We start from the raw sequence: 13,969 nt of genomic DNA, 5'->3' as shown, positions 1-13,969 counted from the left end.
AATAATCAAATTTCTTTGACTTCGACAAAATTTATTAAATTCAAAGAAACATTTTTCTCTGTGTAAAATTCTAAATTTGTATCGAATTTTATAAATGTCGAATTTATAAAAATCATTCTCCGAATGTCTGCTAGATGTGTGACCAAATAAAATCTTATAAGGTAAATATTGGTCTAAATATACGGATTATCTACACAATAAGATTAAATTATCTAGCTTAAATAAAAAAAGTAAAAAAGAAAGACCAGATTATGGCAAATAAAGGAGTTAAAAAAATGAATATAAAATTAAAATACGCGTGTGGATTCTCAAGAGACTGCTTTTGATCTATGAATTCAGACTGAATCGTCCGACTCGATCCGCTGCATCTGCCACGTGCCCCCATATTACGGCATAATGTGTCACTGTGCCACGGTCGCGCCACCCCTCTCTTCAGCCCTTCGGCGACGCCTGCAGCTTCACCCGTCGCTCGATCGCGCGTGTATGGAATCCTAGATTTTGGAAACTCGGTGGCCCGAATGGCACAGCTGAATGCAGGTCGCACTGGTCCTCCTAAATCGGGGAGGAAACGCGCCGGGGAGGATAGAGGGAAACGGTTTTTCAACATGTATGCCCCTGCAGCCATCCCCTTCGGCCGCTTTCGTTACCCCGCGATATCTCTTCTCTTCGTTTTCTGAATCAACGAGCGAATCCATGATGCAACCTCGGATGAGTCGTGAAAATATTGTCGCTTTTGTGCTTGTATCCGCGACACTTTATCCAATTTCAATGCAATGGTCCATCGAGAAATATAACAATACCCCTTAGTGATAATGTTTTATCGATGACTTTGAGAAATCCACAAAATTTTGAAATATGAAATCTTCACAAATGTATAAAATATTTCTCTCCTCCTAGAGCTTTGCGATGATAATTATATTCAATAATCTAAAATTAAATAATTAAATTAGAATAAAATCGTGGTAAAATAGGATGTCTAATGTATAAATTTCATTAAATTTAACTTCGCAACGGTAAAATCATTCCTAAAATATTTATCAGAAACTGACAGTTGCTTAAATTAAATAACTGAATGACTAAATTAAATATATCTATTTAAAATTTACATATATATATATATATATATATATATATATGTATATTAAATATTATATATATATATATATATATATATACACACACACATTTTCTTGACATAAATTTATCTTTCGAATGAATAGTTTGTTAAATAATTATGTACATATATTAAAATATATAATAAATATATAATATACATATAATAAAATCTAAATTCTTATCGTGTGCAGGGCAGGTGCCGAATAACGAGACTCGAGAACGATTAAACAGTGAGATTTAATAATAAAAATAGTCTGACAGAGCAGTCAATTCATGGAACATTCGATAATCGTTTATTAATGCGTGATTGCAAAGATCGGGGCATGAAATTACGAGTAAACACTTACAATACAAAGAATTCTTCTTTCGTCAATTCTTTCTCTTATTCACAATAGGAATTCAAAGTTGGCAGCAATGCAGTAATAATGATAATATTACAATAAGTATTTTATTCTCTAGACGCGCGAATTACTTACAAAACGATTTATATCATATTTGTACGAATGATATACTTCTCTCTATAATATTCGCTATTCGTCACTCTTTTTTTATTTCTTCTTGCCCATTATCTCTCTTTTTATCTTATTTATAGGAATATTATTTAAAATCAGTCTTGTGGTTGAGATATATTAGGTGTTTGGTGAGGTAGTGTCAGTTTCATAGTATACGTTCAGTGCCACTTGATCTGTTATTCGCGTTATACGTTGCGTAACAAGCATTAAACGACAATGTACGCTCCATTAATATTGGTATAATATTGGAATCATTGTTGAGGATCCACGATCTGCGATTCACGAAAATCGCCAACAACGATCACCGATAATTAACGACCAGCAAACGTCGAAACGTTGTTCGCGATAAACAATCAAGTGCGCCAAGTGGTTGATACACTCCGCTAAATAATATACCGACATTATTATCTATTACTTCATGAGACCATGTTTATACTCATTTAATCGTAGGCGTAAGGTCTTGTATTTGTACCGTGTCTCGTTTTTCTCGTGCACGAGAACTCGAGCGGACGCGACATGGCTGCATTTTTGCGCGCATGTTTCCGTCGCCGCGAAAAATTGGCACTGTCAAGTGGCGAATTCGCTCGAACTCACGCGCATCGCGATTGGCTGTACAAAATTATATATATAGATATCAACTTAATTACATGTAAATATACGAACAAGTATATACGTAATTATAGGTACATTTCGTCGAGTACTCGAACGATTGGGACACGTAGTACGGTCAAAGATCGACATTATATTTTGAAATTAGACATTCTAAAACTGCTTTATAATATAAAATCTGTCTATTTTCATTTTACCTATTTTAATAGTAAGATCGATTAGTTATACACATACTATTCCCCTGATAGAAAGCTCGAGATATGAAACGTGAGAGTAAAGAGACAAAAATAAATATCAGAGTTTAAATTGTAATAAGTATAATGTACGGCAGTATATTATATGACAAAACGATTAAAAAGGAAGCTAAAACTCTGTATCTGTGAAATTGATTAATTGGTGTTTTTATAAAAGCACTGGTAATTCTCTGTAGAATTGTTGATTATGTTAGTGCGTGTAATAGAAACTTTTCAATTAAGTATATTCAATGATGATTTCTTATATTATAAAATCATATCATCTTTATCAATTTTATTAGTGATAAAATTAAACAATTGATTTTACAATAATCAATGAGAGAGAACATTTATAAAATCCTACGTAATATTATTGTATATATTATAAGAAAGAATTTTTTAATTCTTTTCATTAACACAAATAATCACTGATTCTACAAAGTCGTCAGAGATTTTATAGAATCACCAAAATTAAATTACAGTTTCACCCTAACAGATGCGATGAAAAATTCATGTATGAAAAAAATAGAGACAATCTGTTTTATATTTTAGATATGTTTTTTTGAATAATCCAAATATTTTATGCTGCTATTGAATCAATCCAATCATCCAATTTGTTTAATCAAATTTGAAAAATGTTCTAACTCTAATTCTATTTCTAATTCTTCAGTCAAATTGTTAAAGTTCTATTCCTTTGTCACGTATTAATATATTTGCATTCTTATTCCTTATTTCATTTTAATTTTATATTTTGTTGTACGTCGATCTTTATCCGTACAACGCAATCTCAATTCAAACGCGCATCGTATTAGTACGTTACAACTAGTCGACACAAATATATAATATATGTATACATAGTTTTTGCACGTTAAGAATAAGAGGACAACAACGATAATAATTACGATGGGACAAGCGATAACTCTATGCATTAATATAAGTATAACGACGCGTGGTTTTTTGCCTCGTCGATATCCCAATTTCATCATTGTATATAACTACTGCTTATAAAGAAACAAAATAAACAACAGACTTGCATAAGCATGACTGAAACAGGAACATAAGTTACAAACATCATTAGGAACTAACAATCTTCAATTGTAGGAACCTTTTGAAATCGATATATCTCAAGGTACTGTTGTATTCGATATCGCGTAAGTATAATGTATAAGTATTTGTGTAGAAATCGGATAATATATTAGTTTAAAAGTGTCATAGAATAGGATTTCTTCAACTGGGTAATACATAAAATGTGATGGGCGTCGAATCAAAACTAGAAGCTTTTTGTTCGGTTTTACCTCTTGATCGATAATTATATTTTACAAATCGGCATAGTTGTGTTAGATTTTAGAGTCCAGAATGTGAAAGATATCTTGCATATCTGTCTAAGCACATAGAACGTACTGTGTGCTGAATGACAGTTTAAAAATAACGAATTACTAAACAAATAATGATAACGCAAAGTAAATCAAAGAATCAAAACGAATCTTTTGAAATATATCAGGTACCATAAAGTTGTCAAAGAAACGGAATTATGTTCTCACGATAACTATATATTATATTATATGTATCTTTCTGTACTCCACATTCCAATCGCTCGAGCACCCGATAAAATGTACCTACGATTACGTATACCTGTTCAAAACTTGTCCGTTATATGTAATTAAATTGATATCTGTAATTTCGTACAGTCAATCGCGGTGCAAACTCTGCAACGGCAAAAAATACGGTCACACAAAAATATAGTCACGTTGCATACATTCGAATCTAACGCGATCTAGTCCGCTTCGCGCGTTGTAACTATCGATCAAGAGATAAAATCGAATAATAACGTATTATTCTAATTTTGTTCACGTCTTATGTTAATTATGAATTGAAGGAATTATATAGCAATTCCAGAATATGCAGAGAAAACCTGAGAGTAAAACTGGAGGGAGCAAACCTTCTTCAAAATATATCATTATCTCAGTATAATTTTGGAATATGAATTCAGCACTTTACATGTATATGTACTTTGTATGTCGAAATGCAAGAATACCTTAGGATAAATCAATTCCTAAAGATTTCTAAAGTTAAAAATTGTTACTTCCGAACACTAAGTATTTGTAATTTTGTTTCTGCCGGGACTGCTTATGCAGATCTATTTTTTTGTTTCTTTGTTATTTAAAATCTTATGGAGAAACACAGTATTATATTGAATCTCTATAACAATTATTAATCATCGAATCTCATGGATACTTTCAGATTTCGCGAATGTGCTTGAATGCTACAAATTAATAATTTAATTGTTATCTGTTGTTATGTGTCTCTATATCTGTTGCGTGATAAAAAATACCGTCGGGATGTTTTCACCAGCAGAAGGCTTGAAAATTCAAGAAGTCAGCAATCTTTGAAGATAGATCTTCTACTTTGAATTCCTTATAGTTTATTGTACATAAGGAGAATTATTCTCTCCCTTGCTCCGAATAGAAGATCGGACTGAATTCACAAGTGTAAGAGTCTTGCGCGCCTTTATCTCTTTTTTTCCTTCTTTCGGTGGGTGACAGATGAACAAATGTACGGTTAAGTGTCGTGACTGAGAACGCTTAACGATTTTACTTGTGGCCAGTTTGCAACAATCGCGAGGCGAAAACCGGTCTCATCCTCGACGGCTAGCGACGGAAACGAAGAGACAACTTACCGGCGCTAAGCGCACGTAAGAGAGTCGCGATTAATCGAAAGCCATCACGAAAGAGTTTCTTTTTTTCAGACGAAAATTTCTACTCCGAAATTTTATTTCGTTGCAGTTTAATCGCGAGAAACAATTATTTATTTCTTGTAACGCAAAAAATTTCGGGTGTTTTTTTTATCACAATATTTAAACGTACATTTTGTTGTTTGTCAAAAGAAAAAAAAGAAAAGATAAAGACGAGTAAAATACAATACTTGTAAATTGAGTGTTTATATGATCTTTTATTTAGGAAGAATTAGGAGATTTCTATGTACAATAAATTCGAGAACTTGAAAATATCCCGACGGTATGCATTCAGCAGAGATAAAGATTAGATTATTGATTTGTAGTATTCGAGTCACATGCGCGAAATCTAAGAGTCTCACAATTTACCAGTGAGATTTGATGGTTAGTTGAAATTATTATGAAGCCATAACAATTTCATATATAACACCATTTCGACAAATTTCAAACTGTTTATGTTACAAAACTATATTGAGATAATGAATTTTTTTTTGTAGAAAGCTTCTGGATCAGATATAATTGTTAGTCATTTACTTTCAAGATTTCTTTTTACGAAACAAGGAAGGATCAATTAATCAGGATCAATCACTATTTTTGTTTTTTTGAATATTATAAATTTTGTGTGTGCACCATGCAACTAATTTTTTTGGAAACAAAATCTATGAATTCTGCCCTATTTATTAATTGTTCATTTCTATATATAAATTGAAAGTTTCGTCTACATAATCACTAAAAAGTCAATTTCTCGCGTCTAATCACGTTTTTTTAAACTATTAAAAAGAACATGCATATTATACGTATTTATCGTTTTTATATCTTATGTTTCTTTGTTTGTGTTAGTTTTAGAAAAAGAAGCCAGTGTTTCATAGATTCGAACACATGTTTGTTTCGTAAGTTTCATAGAGACAACAGATCTATAAAAGTCTCAAAAAGATGTATGCATAAGAAAGCGGAATAAGAATAAAAGCAGGATATATAAAATGACTCTTGAATAGTCGAAACAACTAATAAATATGGCTCTGCTGAGCTCAATGCCACTTTAAAATATGTGGAGAAAGTTAACAGACGGTATATAAAAAAACTTATGGCATGGTGCTTGTCACAAAATTTATAACACATAATAATTTATAACACATAAAAATTAAAAAAAAAAAAAACATTTGTAATAATCATTTTAGATTAAATTAATTCCTTGATGTTTCGTAAAAAGAGATCTCAATAAAATGAAATTTAAAGCTTTAATTAAGAATGCGCGTTAAAAGTGAAAATAAGGAATATAAGAAAAAATTAAAAATATAAGAAAATAAGGAATAGTTAAAATTATACTAAATTCTATTTTATGTGTCGCACAATTTTAAACAATTTTTTTGCTACATAAGCTGCTAAATAAATTGCATAAATATGTAAAATACTTTCTAAACCAGCAAACAACAATACGAAACAATTCGTAAGAAAACGCAATAGTTATCCTTGCGCCTGTCGGTTTTTCTTTATAAAACACTTGAACGAAACAGTCAAAAGATAAACGAGGATAATTTGGCCTACCCGGTATTTCAAGCGATATTCATGACGCAACATGTAGACCTTCTGTTTTCCTTTCTTTCTCTTTTCTATCTCGTTTCATCCAACGGGACGCAAAGACATAGTTTATAACTCGAGATGTTCGTGCTTCTTTGCATCAGAGGAAACTAAATGGATGTCGGGAAATGAGAGTATAGGAGTTTTATTCCAGAAATACGTAACGGGTCTGTATGGAACAAAAGTGCCTAGTGACCTCGAGTCGGCAGAATGAAAAATCTGCATACCACTGTGCGTACATAAATCAGACGCATTGAGTGGCAAAGGTTCTCAGCGAGATACGGCGCGTCATCTTTTTTTCTCGAGGAATAAAAAATGGCGTAAGATCGGTAACCGGTTGCGAAATTTTTCGGCGCTACCCGATGTATCTCATTGCGCGAAAAACTGGTTCGCGCGAAAGACGCACCGGCTGAGAGGAGGCCAACTAGCACAAAAAACTAGAACTCTTTGAAGGGGATTGTTGACGGGGCCGGCTGTGCGTGTTCGGAGGATAGCAGGCGGAAATTGGAGAAGCAAATCTCGATTATGCGAACCTTATTCTTTGCGATCAAGATGAAACTGAGAAGTAATGGAGGTGGAAATCGGGCTTGAATTTTAAATCGCTCGGACACTAGACGACATGATCAAGATTTTTTAGTTTGCTTAACCCGATAGGGATACCGTCCCTCAAAGGAATTAATATCTGTAGACTTTTTTGTCTCTAGAGTATTTATCTTTTAACTGTACTGAAGTACTGACCATTTTCTAAGAAAAGAACGACAAGCACAGCTATTCGACTATTACGTACCCTTGCATTGTCTCGCGCATTTCCGTCGATTTTGAAAGATTTTCATTTTATATATTTATGCGATTTATGTAGTATTCGCAAAAAGAATTGCGCAAATATTATTGTATGCATTTAGTTCAGCAAATTGAAGAATCGTGATCGTCGTCCAAACTTCAAAATTCAAAATTTAAGAATACAATAGGAGGTAGATGCGGGAAAGCGATTACGGGATACCTTTCTCTACCTGAAACTCCACTAAGAGACTCCACTTGATCAGCGTTAGGGCTTCCTTGCTTGTCGCGATAATGGTTGTCGTTTTGACGTGGCACGAGTATGTCTCAGGAACAGGTTGGCCTCATACTTTTCGTCCTCTTGTTCGGGACTGCTATCTTTGCTGAGGCTATGACTTAGCGACGAATCATTGCTGCTGTTGGAGTAATGTCTACGTGTCCTGGACATGGATAGATCCTCGGGCTCGGTTTGCTCGGGTAGAACGATCGACGGTCCCGGAGGTTGAACGTTCGAAGGCCCGGGTAGATTCAGCATCTGCGCGGCGATGTCGACTATCGGGCTGGGTAATGGACGATGCGTAGTCGACCTCCTGAGAATTTCCTGGGCGGAGTGCGAGATATTCTCCAGTTCTTCCTGCTCCTCACCGTCGATGTCAATATCGTCGTTCTCGTCCGGTTCGAACTCTTGCGCTTCGTCGACACCGTTACTGTCGCCGTTGCATCTGTGCTGATGCAGATGATGTCGTCTTCTGAATCGTCCATGGCAATTTTCGCATTCATAAGGTTTCTCACCGTTGTGTACCATTACGTGAGCTTTCAACTGATTCGAGTCGCTGAAACGGTTGTTGCAATGCCTGCAAAGATACGGGCGCTCGCCCGTGTGTACTCGCACATGACGGCGGAGATTCGCGACCTGGACGAATCGTCGCTGGCAGAATTTACAGCAATAAGGTTTTTCGCCTGTATGAAGTCGCATATGTGTTTTCAGATGATGGTCTCGAGTAAATCTGCAAAAGATTTAAATCATCGATCAAATTTATGATTTAATTCTAAAGGCAATAATATATAGCATGCAGAATGTTTTTTCTTCAAATAAATTTTATTTAGAATAATAATCTTTCTCGAAAAAATTGCCATCTTTCTATTACGAAGAAAAGCAAGACTTGCGATTAACTCACCTTTTATGGCATACCGGACATTGAAAAGGCTTCTCGCCAGTGTGCGTGCGCTCGTGATTCTGCAGCACATGTTTGTAACCAAAACCTCTCTTGCACACGTTGCAAATAAAGTTTTGTTTCTTATTCTTCTTCTCTCCTGTCTCAGGACTGATGGTTGGAGATCCTGTCTCGGAGTTGACAATTTGAGTTGAAGATGGTTCAATATTAAGTTCAGCTACACCTTGCAATGCAGTTTGCTGGTCGACGATTGGTTCTGCGTTTAACGATTGATTCTGTGTTGGTTTTCTCTTCCTTCTGCCACCTTTTTTGCTGCCCGATACATTGTTGTTGTTATTGTTATTGTGATTATTATCGTCATCATCATCGTTGATACTGCTGCTAGCGGCGGTAATGTTGAGGCGTTGAGACGTGGAATTGCTGGAAGTGCTGAGAGCCGGTGATACTACGGGCGATAAGTGAACGGAGGAGGGCGGTGGAGATCCGGCCGGCTGTCTTCGCCAATCTCGCGGATCAATGAAAATATTCTGATTGAAGAATGACGAAGCGGCGGCTAAGCTGTGTAAGGTAGGAGGAAGTCCTGCTTTTATCAGAGCTTGTGTAGTAAGAAAGTCTTGGTTCAAAGCCGATAATCTTGCCACCGATCTTGACATCGATTCCGGATATAGTGACACATTATTGTTGAACGGTTGTTGCTGCTCGGCGTCTTGCATCATGCTCAAGTGTTGATTGATCAGGAATCCTGAACTCAATAAAAAAATTATTTGTTATTAATTGATGAAAATTTATGAACATTAGTGCTTATGGAACATTAATGTTTAAAATTAAACTACAATAGAAAACTTTCGTTATTCGTTATCTCATAAAAATATAAATGCGGTATAATTTGACACATATTGATTATATTTCTTGGTACATCATTATAGTTAGAATATTTTAGCAGAATTCGCGGCCACTAAAGCTAAGTAAATAAAATGTATTGGAGAACTAATGGTATGACCTATGAATCGAAACATCTTCCTCCTCGCATTTTCTTTCCTTATTAGTTTTCCGCGTGCGCTTCTTCTTTTCTTTCTATTTTTCTCTTTCCTTTACTCTCTCCCTCTGTTTCTCTCTTCCCTACCACTTCTGACGTGCGCTCCCACACATGTCGCTCGCACGTGAGGTTACTGGATCCTCCTCCATTCACTCACACTCCCGTACACGAGAGTTCATTCATAAGACTCCGACTATTCACGTACGCGTGTACCGCCTCTTCGACTTCGGGCCAACGACTTTATCAGCAAACGCTCACCTTTATCGAGATGTTGCATTCCTAAATTATTAGGCAGTAGCATCTTGTTTCTTTGATTTTTAACGAATCTAATCTAATTTAAATCTGACAGATACACATGTTTAAAGAGAGGGAAAAAGAAAAAGAAAAAATATATATTATAGATTAAAATCTATTGTACTCGTGTGTGTATATTCATATCGAAATTTATACAACATGACAGATAAAAAATATATTCCACAAAATAATTGAACGTATAAAAATTTGCAATCGTAATAATGTATTGTATATAAAAGTATGATGTGTAAAAATATAAGTCTCTAAGATCTTACAAAATGTAAATATTACAGCTGCTAATCTTATTGTTAGAAATATTATATCTTTACATTATATTTCTTACATTATATATATTATATCATAGAATATATTTTTTTTATAAATCGTACACGTTATTTTATGATCGAGACATTAAACGCCATCATATATATTAGAATCTGCTGCAAGTCTTTTTTAAAAACTGTAATCATACTTTTTATTATTGCACACAAAAACATCATAGGAGGTCACTTTTAGCGACTAATATTTAAATTTGGTATAATATTATTTATAATATTTAATAACGCAATATTTTTAAATGTATTGAATATCTAAAGATATTCAATAAAAACGTGATTAAAACGTACTTTGATAAGCGTTCGAAGGCTATTAAAGCGAAATATTTAGAAAGTTTAAAGATATTCATAACGAGGTAGATTTAAATAAGAAAACGATAATCAAAATTTTATACTCGATCGTCACCAGTTAATAGATAATTAATAGACTATTTAGAAAGTCAGCGTCATCCAATCAATAATGCGTACGATGTTTCTTTCTTTTTATGCTTCTCTCTTTTTTTCTACCCCAAAATTCTCTTAACGGCGACCGAGATCCTTACAGCCTATCTTTCTTGACAGCCGTTTCTTGGCAACGCGACGAGAAGAGTACCGCCTCCGCTCGCATCCACCCCCCTAATTGGTCGCAACCCTTGTAGTTTTATCCCGAGTCTTTCCTCTTGGAAACCTTATTAGAAATTAGATAGTTGTACATTAATCTATATCTATATTTTTGTGTTCTACTAACCGACTTTATTTTAAAATAATCTGTAGACACACGTGCACTTGCATAGTATTTATAATAAAGAAATACAGCTTACAATAAGGCATTGAATAAGTAAAATATATTTAAACGTAATAAATAAAATACAAACAAAGTAATAAATGAAAGAGATTTATGTGTTCAAATATTTATGTAACCAACAAGTTAAAAACATAAAATATTTTTTTATAGTCTTATCCTAACAATAGGTAAGGTTTTGAAAATCCTTACGGTTTTTACGGTTTCAATAATGCTTTTTCATGGTTTCAATCCTTTTTTACAGATGTATTATCGTTAGTTATTACCAGTAGTCAAAAAAAAACCTTGAACGCTTAAAATAATGGGAAATCTTTTTAAACTCAAAATATTTTATTGTAAGTGGTTATTTTATTGAGGTTTTTATTTTTTTCTTTGAAACTCATAAGTCACAAGTATCTTCCCTACCTAACCGTGACATTTAGAGAGTTGTTGGAAACCTTTACCTTGTAATTTATATATACATACATATATCTTTCAATTGACTTCGAGAAAAATATTGTACCTAGAGACATTGTAAGATCTCACACACGCGCGCACGCGTGCAATCCCACAAACATTAATATAATGTCCGTAAATATTATATAATATCTAGCATCCTTGTTTGTCAAGAACATTTTGCGTAATATAATGAATTAAAATGATTAACGATTTAACAAGAGTAGGTTTGTCGAGTTACGAGAGGGTGGTTAAAAATAATGACGTGCCAAGCATTCCGAAGCAATCGCGAAATCATAACAAGTTTTATCTTTTTCCGACATTACTTTCTTTGTTTATCGTCAAGAGATTTCGCTAGTCTCTCTGAAGCTTATCGATGTTTACAATGTGTCACAACGTACGTGCGTTGTGTCGTCGTAGGCGCTTTTAGATTCTGGCAACGCGCCAGAAGTCGCGCGCTCGACTCTTAAGAAACTATGAAATTGCTCCCTTTTTGCCTTGTTATTTCCTCTCTCTTTCTCTCTCTATCTCCCTTTCCCTATCTCTATAAATGTTAAGACACAAATACATCATCTATATTTTCGCATTTATTAAAAGCCAATACTCGTAAGATTCCTGAATAAGAGTAAAAAAGAAAAAGGAAATCACAATTTTTGAGATTGGTGTAACAGAATTCTGATATCTCGTACGGCGGATGATTTTCATTGAATTTTATCGATGATATTATTTGAAATAATAAGAATTAATAGATCTGAAGTTTCTTGTGGAAATGAAACAAAATGTTAATGATCAAACGCATAAAAGAACTAGCGTAGAAATAGTAATAAAAGAGAATTAAATATTGATGCTCTCAATAAAAAACATATCGACATATATTATATATTAAATACACAACAAATATATTAGCTTAACATTAACATGTTAAATACGAAAAACAAATGTTAAGAATAAATAGGTCAATGTATCTTCGAAAATAAGGATATGTTTTACCCGATCTTTTCCCTGTTCATTCGCACCTACACGCATAAATTGTTAATTAAAGTACCTGCGTAAATATGCGTCCCGTGCAAATAGGACAATGCCATGCTACAATCCATGCGACGAGCTTTCTTCACTTTGACACTCCATCCACTCTTTCCGAGCACAATATAATCACTTGTAACGATACCAAGGAGATCTCGAGAAGAAAGCGCAAAATATCAGCGCATAATTGCGACGCGATTAATATGAATAAATTAAAAAAGTCAATAACAATTGCTATGCTTTATTAGTTTCTCGGTATTTTTCTCTTATAGAAAACAAAATATTTTTTTATAATTTACACGGTAAACTTACTCCGACGATTGGGAAACATCCAATGTACAGTAAGGCCGATAATGGCCGATACCACCGCGAAAATATCCCGTAAATATGTTTATTATTCAATCACTATCTACTAGCAGAGTATAAACAAGCGGAGCCAAGCTCCGATCACAAAATTGACCGACAATGTCGGTCGACGATGTCTACTCTGGGCTGACCTAACCCAACACTAAGTGACAACCGACGTGCGGCTCACTAGTATAGTCAAATATTCCCCCACCCTTGCATGCCCCGGTCAACCCCACTACTCTCTCTTTCTCGTCCCCCACCAAGTATCGTGGCGCGCTACCCTCTCGAATCGCAACCCCGGATGCGCGAGTCGCCGAAACGTTCTTTGCTGGGGCGCGGGTTAGCGCGCGTACGAAGATGGAGTACAGAAGGGAAAGCTAGAAAGGAAGGAAGGCGGGGAAGGGTAGAAGGGGTGGGACAAGAAAAGAATGACAGTGGCCAGTCGGGTGAGAGAGAAAAGAAAAACGGACTAGAGGGTGAAAGAGATGTTGTTACGTAGAAAGAGCAAGCGCGCGGGCGAAACGTAGAAGGGGAGATTCAAGAGAGATGCAGAGTGAACCTGTGACCATGATCTTTAAGGATGGGGGTTGGTGCGTACGGAGAGCGCACTTTTTCCTCGAAGAGGGAAAGAGAGAGATAGATAGAGATAAGGGAGGAGGCAAGGAACGAACAATTGCTGAGACTCAAACGAGAAATGAAAGAAAGAGAGAAGAAGAGGCGGAGAAAAGAAAAAAAGGAAATGTATACAAAGAAGAAAAACAACAATGTGTTTTGGCAGAGTCCGAAAAATGAACGGTCAATCGCATACGTTTTTTTTTATAAACTGAGAAAAAATGGAAAATAGAAATTGATTAGATTTTCTGCATTTATGATTATCTTTCATTAACAATTATTCCAATGTTCAATTCAATCAGTTTGATTGTGTTGTACTCGTGTTCCTCGAGCAGTTTCTCATTTCGCGATACAGATGTATTTGCGAGAGCATG

The 13,969-nt window shown here is 34.8% G+C and overlaps 1 protein-coding gene across 2 annotated transcripts; it reads right to left on the bottom strand.

Moving 5' to 3' along the window:
- Nucleotides 1-1,385: 1,385 nt before the first annotated feature.
- Kr (krueppel) lies at nucleotides 1,386-13,157 on the bottom strand. Of its 2 annotated transcripts, none has more exons than XM_072888340.1 (3): nucleotides 12,658-13,157; nucleotides 8,735-9,478; nucleotides 1,386-8,563 (listed from the first exon to the last, which is right to left on the bottom strand). In XM_072888340.1, the coding sequence occupies exons 2-3, from the start codon at nucleotides 9,445-9,447 to the stop codon at nucleotides 7,825-7,827; spliced, it is 1,452 nt and encodes a 483-aa protein (XP_072744441.1). In that variant the 5' UTR covers nucleotides 9,448-9,478; nucleotides 12,658-13,157; the 3' UTR covers nucleotides 1,386-7,824. The 2 variants fall into 2 exon arrangements, with proteins under 2 accessions (XP_072744441.1, XP_072744435.1); XM_072888334.1 differs by having other exon boundaries at nucleotides 8,735-9,473.
- Nucleotides 13,158-13,969: the final 812 nt, after the last annotated feature.

Source organism: Anoplolepis gracilipes, chromosome 1 (genome assembly GCF_047496725.1).
Source record: "Anoplolepis gracilipes chromosome 1, ASM4749672v1, whole genome shotgun sequence".
Classification (NCBI taxonomy): domain Eukaryota; kingdom Metazoa; phylum Arthropoda; class Insecta; order Hymenoptera; family Formicidae; genus Anoplolepis; species Anoplolepis gracilipes.
This window is presented reverse-complemented; position numbering and strand designations above follow the sequence as displayed.

What these genes read in the sequence shown, in the direction of transcription:
- Kr (XM_072888334.1), bottom strand. Translation starts at nt 12,709, where the DNA reads ATGGATTGTAGCATGGCATTGTCCTATTTGCACGGGACGCATATTTAC. An exon ending in CGGGACGCATATTTACGCAG is followed by an intron (nt 9,474 to 12,657) that starts GTACTTTAATTA and finishes TATTGAGTTCAG; the next exon opens with GATTCCTGATCAATCAACAC. An exon ending in TGTCCGGTATGCCATAAAAG is followed by an intron (nt 8,564 to 8,734) that starts GTGAGTTAATCG and finishes AATCTTTTGCAG; the next exon opens with ATTTACTCGAGACCATCATC.